We start from the raw sequence: 11,660 nt of genomic DNA on the forward strand, positions 1-11,660 counted from the left end.
GGGCCGGCCGCCGTACGCGCGGGGCTGTTGGGAAATTGGTCGCGGCAGTGGGCCTGCCGCGCGTGCCTCCGGCTGGCGTGTCAGTGTTGGCGGCCGCTCGCCACGGGAGAGGTTGGTGGAGGCGCGGATGGCTCCCGGGCCGCGTCGCGCTTCCTGCTGTCGCCGCGGCACCATGGACGACGATGGTAATGTGGGGCGGGCTCTCGGGACCCGGGATCCCCAGAGCAAGGGAGGGTGGGCTGGAGTTCCAGGTCCAGGCGGCTGGACCTGGAGTTGGGAGGACCTGGGTGCGAACTCCGCCTCGGACCTGTATCAGCTCGTGGAAAAGAGAAAACGCTGGATTTGGAGTCAAGGACCTGGGCTCAAACCCAGGCTCTCTAGGCCTCAGTTTACCCACGTGTAAAAGGAAGGGGTTGGACTGGGTGGCCCATGAGGTCCCTTGCAGCTGTAAAGCTACGCTCCCATGAGATTCTTTCCATCTGTCATCTGTGTGTATCTGTACGTGTACATGTGTGTATATATGTATACATGCCTGTGTGTATACGTGTGTGCGCGTGTATGCACGTACACTCTTTATATATATACATACACATATATATAAAATACGTATGTTTTTTCCATCTGCACCTTCTAGAAGAAACCTCTCCCGTTCCCCTGATGCCTGTGCCTCCCTGTGCCCTCTGTTGATTATCTCCAGTTTATCGCGACTCTGTCTTGTTTGTATACAACTGCTTGCGTGTTGGTCCGTGAGCTCCTTGAGCACGGGGACTTCCTTTCGCCGCCTTTGCAAACCCAGCTTAGCACACTTCCTGGCACACAGTAGGCGCTTGATTAGTATCTCTTGACTTGTCCTTGGTTATTTGCATTCCGTCTCCCCGTTAGACCGGGAGGCTCGTAGAGGCAAAGACTCTTTTTGGCCTTCCTCTGTATCCTCAGTGTTTAGCATAGTGTCAGGCACACAGTAGGCATTTGCTTAAATGCTTGCTGACTGACTCACTGGCCCCATAAACCTCTTTGAGTCTATTTCCTTATCTGGAAAAAAAGAATATGTGCACCTATAGTTCATTATATATTTGTCCTATTGTATAAAAATTGTTTTTCCCCTGAGTGTAAGCTCCTTGAGGGCAGAGACTGTGTAGTTTTTGTCTTTTATGCCTGTCACCTTGCCCAGTGCCTGCCTTACAATGTGAATCAATCACGCATATTTATGAAGTACCTGCTCTGTGCCCAACACTGCCGTGGGTGCTGGAGATAGAGCAGAAGTGAAACCTCTCCTGTACTCAGAATCGGGCATTTATGGGCATATCCAGAATAGGCAGAAGGTCATTTTGGAGGGAGGCATTAGCAAGGCAGGAAAGGCTTTGTAGTTCAGCAAGTTTAGTGAGATTCAGAGAGACTGAGGAAGGCTGCTAGATTTGGAGTCAAAGCACCTAGGTTCAGATTGGACTTCATGACTTTGCTGGTCATGTACTTGACTTCTCTGGGTCTCAGTTTCCTATCTGTAATGTAAAAGAATTTATGTTAAAATTTTATCATGTTAAAACTAGACAATCTCTGAGGACATTACAACTCTAGATGTATGATCCTGCGATTGCTTTCCCTCCAGTCCTGGGCCACTTCGGATGCTCAGGGAACACCTGGTAGTATAGTAGGAGAACTGGATTTGGAGTGAGAGGATCTGAATTCACATTTTCTCCTGGCTCTGACACTATTCTTCCTCTAGGCTTCCATCCATAAAATGAGGGGTTTGTATTTTCTCATCTCTAACCCTGTGACTCACCCTGGGGGCTTATCACAACTCCCCCAGGTTATTCTGCAGATAACACAACCTGCCTGCTGAAGCCTGACAGATTTCCTCCCCGTGCCTCTCCTTCCCAGATCTGATCAAGTACTTTAACTCCCAGATGGAAGGAGATCCTGATGTGGCTTCTGCCGTAGCTGCCATCCGCACCTTGCTTGAGTTCTTAAAGAGAGACAAAGGTAAGATCTCAGTCAGCAGTCCCCCAAACTGCTTCCTCCAGAAAAAAAGCTAGGAAAGTCTTCTGGGTCTGGGTGTCTGCAGAGCCACAGGGCCCTTCACTCCTGACTGCTCTTAATTTAATTTTAACCCAATTTCTGGTTAGAATCAGCCAACATTCATTGATTAAACACCTATTACGCACCAAACATGAGGCTGAAAAGAGAACTTGACTTTGTATTCCTTTTTTTAGATAAAATATGTAACCTTTCCCACAGACTAGTGCTCAGAGTGCCTTTGCAGAATGGAGAGATAATTTAAATTCATTTGAGCATTTCCTGTTCCAAAACATATATTTAGTTCCAATCATTGTGCTAACAGAACAGATTTTTGTTCCCAGATAAATAAACTGAGTTCACATTTTTAGTAACTCCTTCAACTTAATTCTCTGTGATGTGCCAATAGCATAGGCTTGAATGCTTTCATAGAATCACAGCTTACTTGTGCAAAGTAAGAGCAGCAGGATATAATGGAAAGAACACTCAGTGGGATTTAGTACGTTGGGAGCGTCGCTTCCTCTCTGGCTCCCAGCTTTCTCCTTTGTATAATAAGAGACCGGACGCCTTCTAAGATCACACCCAACCCTGAATCCTAGGGAATGGAGAAAGCTGTGAATTAGAAATTCCTCTCCGTTCCAGAGAACTGTGTTTGTAAAATAGACGTAATTGTCCTTTTAGATAGGAGGATGGGTCAGTTGCCCAAGCCCAAGTTTTATTCTTCTACTGAACTTTGCAGGGGAGACAATTCAGGGTTTGAGAGCAAACCTCAAAAATGCCATTAAAATCCTGTGCAGCGTGGATTCTTCGGTGGCCGTCTCCTCAGGCGGAGAACTCTTCCTTCGATTCATCAGTCTTACCTCCCTGGAGTACTCAGTAAGTTTGTGTCCTGTCCAGAAGCTTTTGTGCTTCTCCATGAGGCTATGTACACTAGAGTTCTCTTTCGATTTTTTTAGGATTACTTAAAGTGTAAGACGATCATGATTGAGCGAGGAGAGCTCTTTCTCAGGAGGATCTCACTTTCCAGAAGTAAAATTGCTGACCTGTGCCATACTTTCATCAAAGATGGAGCTGTAAGTGGAATCATGAGTCATCAGTGCTACATGGGAGAAAATGGCATAACAATTCATTTAATGAGGTGTTAGGAAGGGCTTTCTGGCTCTGGGATTCATGAGTAACAATTTGAGCCGGTCCCTTGCTAGGAGAATCAAACTTTGATGGTGCTTCTCTCAGCCAATGGACATCCATGTCATTATATGTGCACAAACCATTCATCTGATTATTCATTTCCTTTTGTCTCTTAAATACTGCCCTCTAAGTTTATCCCCTTTGAAGTACGTTAGTTATTAGTGAAACAATTTAAGGGCTATGGGTCGACTTGTACATCATTTATTCCTGACCAGAAATGAGATCATTAACTCCCTCACCATCTATCTATTCCATCAAACACAGCCATGTTAAATTATGTAGACCATTCGTTTTAGTATAGTTCATATATGTCTGTATACTGGTATGCTCTACTTTAATAATGCCCCCCAGTGAAATTCCTATCCCTTCCTCCCCCAACGTAGGCAGCATTTCATTTTTGTCCTTATATCCCTGGCTCCTGACACAGTATTTTCCACATAGTTGGTGCTTAATAAATGGTTGTTAAATTCAGTAACCATCATAAGTTAGTATTGTGTGTACAGCACGGCATTAGATCCTAGGGGTACAAAGGTCTGGGGCCCTGTGGGCCTAGCCAGCTTTGTGTGGCCTTGTTCATTTAACTCCTTAAATTAAAACGTGAAAACTCAACACACCATGAACACCATGTGTTCATCCTTCATTTTTCTAAGAGGCCCAACAACACCCAGCAGAGGTGGACCGAATGGAGCCTTTCAAAGAGCGGGTCACAATCCAAGTGAGTCAGTGAACAGTGGCGGCTCCAGCTAGGGTTGCTGGGTCAAGGTTAGAGTTCGAAGGGACCTTAGTCATTTAGACCAGCTCCACATTTTACAGATAAGGAAACTGAGATGCAAAGAGGAAAAGTAACTTACCCAAGGTTACATAGAGTTAAATGCAGATCTGGGATTCACTTCCAGGCCCACTCCAGGTCCAGCTTTTTTAGGCTCATAGATCTAAAAGATACGTGTTTAGACAAGAGTGTGGGCTCTAGTGAGGTCCACAGAGTCATGTATAAAGTCAAAAAGACATCAGTGGTCCTCTGGGCCAGTGATATCAAAGGCAAATAGAACGCATATTGACATAGAAAACCACAAATTAACATTATCTAGGTTAGGCTGTATTCTAGGTTTTGTTAAATATTTCCCAATTACGTTTTACCTGTTTCCTTCCAAGTGACATCTGTGATCTAGCTCAACCCCTTCATTTTACAGAGGAAACTGAGTCAAGTGACTTACCCATGGTCACACAGGTGGCAGAGCTTTGAAACCAGAACTTGAACTACAAATGCACTGTTCTTTTCACTGTCCCTACTGGCCCCTTCTGAAGAGGGGTGGGACAGGGAGGGAGGAGGCCCATAAAATATTTCTGTGGATTGTAGGATCTTTTCCAACCCCTTCCTTTTTTTTTTTTCTCCAAGCCTGGGCTGTCACCTTCATGCTTTACACACAAGGCTGATTTGGGAAAAGGAATATTTATTGGGAAGTATCAGAATTCTGACCTACTGTACTATTATGGCAAATAGAATATAGATTACATCAGAATATCATAAGACAACCAGTTTTGTATGGCTTGATTTATTTAACTCTTTAAATTAAAAGATGAAAACTCACAAGGCGTTAAAAATCTCTCCATTTGATAGAGGATACTGACTCACGCCTACTCACGAGTGGTGCTCAGAGTCCTGGAAAAAGCAGCCGCAGCCAAGAAGCGCTTCAGCGTGTACGTCACCGAGTCCCAGCCTGACTTATCTGGGCAAGTATCTTTCTAGTCTTGTCATCTTCACAGCCACCATTTTCTGGTGTGAACCACATATTGTCATCCATGTCGTGACTAGCCGCCGGGGCCCCTCAGTAACCAGGATGCCCTGGGAGCAGGGGGCTGGGGCAGCAGGGTGTGGCCTGAAGAATTACCCGACATGGCTTTTCCAGCTGTGGTAGAGAGAGTAAAGTCATCTTCGTTTTTGAGGTGGAAACCATCTTTTGTCGCTGTTTATTTTTTATCAGTACATTTTCTTTTGACTCATTCGTCACTTTCTGACAAATATCCGCTTCCAGCCTCTCCCCTTTCGCATTAAAAGGTGAGACAGCGCCAGCCGCCTAATGGAATAGTAGCAAGTGACCGTCTGTCACTTTTTTGATTGACTGGTCGTTAGCAAAAAAGCACGTCCATCTTAACTGGAAGAATTGGAAGCGACGTTCTAGGTTGTGTCTGACTGGAGTGTTGTTGCCCCTCGGCGCTGTCTCTGTTTACATTGTTGCAGCCATTGTGTGAAGCTTGTTGCTTTGGGCCTGCTCTCTCAATGTGCGTCAGTTCCTACAAGTCTCCTCATATTTCACTGCATTATTTGCAGTCCTCACTCCTCACAGGGCAGTAATAGTCAATCATGTTACATACCGCAGTTTGTTCTGTTGCAATTATTCTTACTGAAACTCACCATGAACAATGATGTAAACTATTCTGGTAACAGAAAATTTAGTTTGATACCTGCTGATCTTTTTTTTTTAATTAATTTTTTTCATTTATCAAAAGTCACTTCCATAAGCTTTTGAGTTTTGAATTTTTCTCGCCCTCCCACCCCAAGATAGTGTGCAATCTGATATAGGCTATACATATACATTCCTGTTAAACATATTTTCATATCAGTGATGTTGTAAGTAAGAATTAGAACCAATAGGAGGAACCACCAGAAAGAGGAAACCAAACACAACAGAAGAAGAAAAATAGCATGCTTCAATCTGCATTCAAACTCCATAGTTCTTTCTTTGGATGTGGATAGCATTTTCCATCATGAGGCCTTTGGAGATGTCTTAGATCCTTGTATTGCTGAGAAGGGTTAAGTCTATCCATATTAGTAACTAACTGATTGTTATTGCCTTGAGCCAAATCTGATGAGAGTAAGGTTCAAACAATGCACATCTCCCTTCTTTCCCTCTACTGTAATAGGTTTTGGTGCCTTTTCCTGTAATGTAATATACCCACGCCTGCCTCCTCCTTTCCTTTTCTCTCTGTTCATTTTCTTAAATCAGATTAATCCACTTACTTGGATCCATTTAACCCACTTGATTAGATTTTTTTTAATCATTACATCAAAGTCAACTTATACCCACCCCCCCTCTATGTATACCCTTTTAACATGGTGTAATAACATAGTTCTCAAGGGTTACAAGTGTCATCTTCCCTGGTAGGGATGTAAACAGTTTGCCCTTATTAATAACATGTTGTTTCTTTCTGTCCTGGTTACCTTTTTGTGTGTGTCTTGAGTTTTGTATTTGAAGATCAGATTTTCTGTTAAGCGCTGGTCTTTTTTATCGGGAAGGTTTGGAAGTCCCCTATTTTGTTGAATATCCATCTCGTCCCCTGAAAGATCATGCTCATTTTTGCTGGGTTGGTTATATATGCTGATCTTAAACCCTGTGAGTGATCTGATAATACCCTGACATTTTAACATTTTAAACATGTCATTTTGTTAAAGACAAAAATCTAATGATCTACCTTTACCCACACATCAGTGTTAACTAAGTCCCACGCTAAAGATGCTGATTGTTATTTAAAATCTGAATTTATCACATGTAATACTTTTCAAAGGTATTTCCTAACACTCCTGGAATTTTATTTGCAGGAAGAAAATGGCAAAAGCTCTCAGCAGTTTGAATGTGCCAGTCACTGTGATTTTAGATGCTGCTGTTGGGTGAGTTGTCTCATTTCCTGGGTTACACCCATGCTTTTTGTTCTCCTTTAGGAGGCTGGCCTGAAGCACTGTTGTAAATGGAAGCTTGGAAAACTTGTAAACTTCAAATAAGTAGTTTGCCATTTCTTGACTAATAGCTACGTGAGATTAGCACACCTAGCGTCAGCTTGGACCTGGTGATTTACTCGGTCTAGGACTAGGGGATACTGGGGGAAGCAGGAGTCATTTGCTAACAGGATCATTAAAGGGCTAAGGTATTTTAAGGGCGAGAAACAAAGGTCACATACATAAATGGGGGTGGAGGGGAGAGAGCTTGAGGAGAATACCCTCAGGATTAAGATTTAAGCAGTGACTGGTGGCCTCTCATATTCTAAAACACGGGTCACTGGTACCTAGGTCTGTCATTTCTACCATGTTGGGTAGTTTATTCCCTTTAAATCAGGTACCAAACATTGGGCTTGTCAGCAGATTCCATGCTAAGCATGGTTGCTAATTTCCTGACAGAAAGATAGATTTTCAGATGAGTAAGGAAATTAGAAATATTTTTAGAAGCATCCATTGTGAAGAGCACAGGTTACTTATTACAGAAAGTATGAGCCTGAAAAAAATTAGTGGAAATATGTTTTGCATGACTTTCCATGTATAATTAATATAATATTGCTTGCCTTCTAAAAGGGTGGGGAAGGGATAGGAAAGAGAGAATTTAGGGTTAAAAATGTTTTTTTAAGAATGTTTTTAAAAAAAGAAAGTATGAGGCTGTCGTATCAGAAGTTTTTTAAATTAGGTTGTTATGTCAGCATGGCATAGTGGATACATATCTGACCTTGGAGCCAGGGAGACCTGGGTTGGAGTTCTGCTTCTGACCATTCTGGCTAAGTGACCCCAGGCAAGTCACTTGACCTCTCAGGGCTGTAGGCAACTCTCTTAACACTAAGTTGCAGAGGAATGCCAACCTCACCTGGTAGCTCCCTCTATGAATGAAATCCCAGTTCTAGTTATGAAGCTCTACATCAGAGCCCAGGTTGAAGGATTAATCTTGTTGCTTGCTCTGAATTCTCCAGGAAGTCGAAGTCCAGCAAAAGGGAAAGGTTACTTGTCACAAAAAAAACACAATTCCCATTGGCCTGTGTTGGAATTGCATAAGTGGGGTAGGGGGATTGTTGGTTACCGTGTCACGAGGACCTTTCTTTTCCTCTTAGCTACATCATGGAGAAAGTGGATCTCGTGATAGTGGGTGCAGAAGGAGTTGTTGAAAATGGCGGCATTATTAACAAGGTATTTGTTGATTACATGCAGTTGGGTGGTGCCATCCTGCACTGAGCTTGGAGTCAGGAAGACTCAGCTTCCTGGGTTCAAATCTGGCCTCAGACACGTAATAGCTGTGTGACCTTGAGAAAGTCACTTAACCCTATTTGCCTCAGTTTTCTCATCTGTAAAATGAGCTGGAGAAGGAAATGGCAAAGCACTCCTGTATCTTTGCCAAGAAAACCCCAAATGGGATCGGGAAGAGTGGGACGCAAATGAAAATGACTGAACAAAAACAAACTTTTAGATTTGCTTGGGTACTTCTTTGGTGCTGGAAGCAGCAGACCATGGGAGGCTTAGGAACAGGTCTCCAGTGCAGGGCTGCTAGGTGCCTGTTTGGGACCTTCCTGACTCAGTGTTAGGAAGCCATAACTCCACCCAGATGTCATGCCGTCCTGGACCTTAGCATCTCTTTCCACAAGCCATTAGTACACAACCTGGAGAAACTTCATTTTGTCCAGATTTCTTTTTGTTTCTGGGAATATTCTTCATGGATTAGGCAAAAGAACAAGTTTCTATGTGTTCTCAACACAACTAAGACAAAGTTGAGGCGAGATGATTGTTTCATTTAGTATCAGAAATATTCCTGAATTCATTTAAGGCATTCATAATTTGTATTTATTTATGGAGCAGTTAATCCCAGTGGTACCACTAAAATAAAAAGCAGGTGACATGGAGTTATGTTGGACTTGCTTCCTTGGACCTTTTTGATCTGTTTGTAGAGGACAGACAGAACATTCTTGCAGGTTCTTCCAGGTTCTTTTTTCTATCACTTGATCTCTGAGGGAAGGGTTTGGAGCAGGGGTGGGGCTGAAGTTTGGATTCGGTCAAAGGGCTGTACTTGAGGACCTAGGGGGCCACACCTCGAGGCCACAGGTTCCCCACTCCTGGTTTAAGGAGACAGTTTGTCGTTGGACAGAATCCCTTTGTGAGTGACCTCTGGTACAGCCCTGGTATTCTGTCGGCACCCACGTTATACAGGAACTCCTAGTCTGACGTTAAAAGGCCTCTCCTTCTTCCACAGATCGGCACCAACCAGGCAGCCGTGTGTGCCAAGGCACAGAACAAGCCCTTCTATGTAGTGGCAGAAAGTTTCAAGTTTGTCCGACTCTTTCCTCTGAATCAGCAAGATGTGCCAGATAAGTTTAAGGTAAGAGATTCATTTACATGTTAGAAATTCTAGGCCATGTCTGCAATGCTCCAACTTTAACCCCACACATAGTCAAGTTTTTTCACTTTTTTTTACTGAAAATCAGCATAAAATTTTACATCTGTGTGCTATTTTAAATCCCCAGCAAGCACATCAACTCCATTCAGGGAGCACTTGTGAAAGAAGCCTTGGTTTGCAGGCACAACAAAAAACCTGAAGGGCCCCTCTCCTAAGGAGCTCCTGTCTCCTGGGGGATACGGCACCGTGTGAGAGAGAGAGAGAGAGAGAGAGAGAGAGAGTGAGTGTGTGTGTGTGTGTGTGTGTGTGTGTGTGTGTGTGTGTGTGTGTGGAGGGACAGGATGCAGTGACGGGAGGAGGGGGAGGTTAAGAGATGGAGAGCTCCAGACATAGGGGGCCACTTGTAGAAAGGCGTGGTGCCAGAAGATGAGGGCCGTGGGGACTGACAGACTGTGGGAAGGGGCCTAACATGAAATACAACTGGAAAGGTGGGCTGGAGGCCTTTAAATGCCAGGCTGAATAGTTTGTGTTGTGTGCTAGAGGCAGGAGGAACGTTCTCTGAGCGTTTTTAAGAGTATCCATTCAGCGGCTGCATGGGTAGGTTGGAGAGGAGAGGCCAGAGGCAGGAAAATGAAGCCGTACATGCATTGAGTGGCAGTAAGATTCTGAGCTAAGGAAGGACAAATGGGAGAGATGTCATGGAGAAAGGCTCCAAGTGGTCAGATCCTTCATGCAGCTGATAAGATTTAAAGGGAGTAACAGACAGTCTCCTCATGATAGATCCCACAGCAGGAATCCTGTCATCAGTCGACCCATCCCTGCTGCTAATTTCTTCTAACACTTAAGTTTTTGGCTTAATGTTTGCTAAATGAAGATTCACTGAGTTAATTTGTAGCCACACAGTGGACAGAACCTTGGTTTCCATTTCCTTCATCCCAATTAACGTATTTTTCCTTCCTCAGTACAAAGCGGCGACACTAAAGTCTGTTGGAGCCGGACAAGATCTCAAAGAAGAACACCCCTGGATTGACTACACCCCGCCTTCCTTAATCACATTGCTGTTCACAGACCTTGGGGTGTTGACACCCTCAGCAGTCAGTGATGAACTCATCAAGCTCTACCTCTAGCTCCCGGTCCTCTTTGACCATCAAGTTTACCAAAAGCACAGGGTGGTGACCCAAGACAAAGTGGAGGAAATAAAACTTCCAAGCTTTATGGACTGTTTCAATCCCACAAGCAGCACGTGTACTATGTGCTTTTCTGTTTCAGACATACAGTGTACAGTTGTCCCTTCCACATCGCAGCTTTGCCCATCAGGGTTTCAATAGCAGATTGGCCTAAGAAATTAAATGGGAATTTGGGGGGAGTTTTGTGGAAGCTGCAGACGACACTCAAGAGGCCAGCAGACAACACAGATTTTACAGTAAGGTACTGTAAAAAGAAAAAGACAACATTCAGACTTCTTCTCTGGTATGAAGGGAGAGCCAAAAATTTTACTTGGCTTTTCCAGCTCGCTGGGGTGCCACACCCCTAACTCCCACAGTATGGCAAGGGATAGCGTATTCTAATAATGATTCTGAAGGCACATGGTCTTGTCTAAACCAAGACCATTATAAATTTCAGTCCTCTTTGGAATATGTAAATGAAGAAATTCAGGGCTGAATCTATACTGTCTCTATACCCTGGAAATACAGTTTTTAATAAAAGTTTAGCTATGTATGGGCAAATCCTCAAGTACCTATTTTGGCTTATTCAATGCCTATCTAAATCAAACCTGTTCTTTCCCTTCACTCAAACCAAATTGCACCTTAAGAATTAATAGCAGCTAATATTTATATGGTGCTGTAAGTTTTACAAAGTGCTTTTATGTGTCTCAGTCTCATCTGATTCATTCTAATACTGTACTCTGCCATCAGGTACCACTCTGCCAGAAAGTTTAATTTAATGCTGATTTATAGTGAAACCACTTTCTAGCTTGGAGATGTCCTCATGCCTTCCGACATGACTGTCCCAACACAATTTTTTTCAAACTGGAGGGCACAATGGGTAGAAAGATGCAGAATCAGAAGACCAGAGATCAAATCCAGCCTCAGACAGTTTTAGTAGACCCCTGGCAAGTCACTTAACCTGTCTACCTCAGTTTTCCTAAATACGATATAAATAAATATGAGATATGTAACATATACCCACCTCCCAGGGGTGTTTTGCAAACCTCAAAGCTCTACTTCAGTGTTATTGTTACCATATTTAATGATTCCTCAAGATACAAGCCAAACTCAAGTGTAACTTGAGAGGACAACCCGGCTCTGTAACCTTGAG

The 11,660-nt window shown here is 43.6% G+C and overlaps 1 protein-coding gene across 3 annotated transcripts; it reads left to right on the forward strand.

Moving 5' to 3' along the window:
• Window positions 1-3: 3 nt before the first annotated feature.
• EIF2B1 (eukaryotic translation initiation factor 2B subunit alpha) lies at window positions 4-11,075 on the forward strand. 3 transcript variants are annotated; one of them, XM_078154259.1, is made up of 9 exons: window positions 4-185; window positions 1,879-1,980; window positions 2,753-2,889; window positions 2,970-3,086; window positions 4,820-4,936; window positions 6,804-6,868; window positions 8,068-8,143; window positions 9,198-9,323; window positions 10,304-11,075. In XM_078154259.1, exons 1-9 carry the CDS (start codon window positions 128-130, stop codon window positions 10,466-10,468), a joined length of 963 nt encoding a protein of 320 aa, XP_078010385.1. In that variant the 5' UTR covers window positions 4-127; the 3' UTR covers window positions 10,469-11,075. The 3 variants fall into 3 exon arrangements, with proteins under 3 accessions (XP_078010385.1, XP_078010386.1, XP_078010387.1); XM_078154260.1 differs by having other exon boundaries at window positions 5-185; window positions 1,808-1,980; XM_078154261.1 differs by having other exon boundaries at window positions 5-185; window positions 1,820-1,980.
• Window positions 11,076-11,660: the final 585 nt, after the last annotated feature.

The sequence above is a fragment of the Phascolarctos cinereus genome, unplaced genomic scaffold, assembly GCF_003287225.1.
Source record: "Phascolarctos cinereus isolate Bilbo 61053 unplaced genomic scaffold, phaCin_HiC Scaffold_4;HRSCAF=312, whole genome shotgun sequence".
In the NCBI taxonomy this organism is placed as follows: Eukaryota; Metazoa; Chordata; class Mammalia; order Diprotodontia; family Phascolarctidae; genus Phascolarctos; species Phascolarctos cinereus.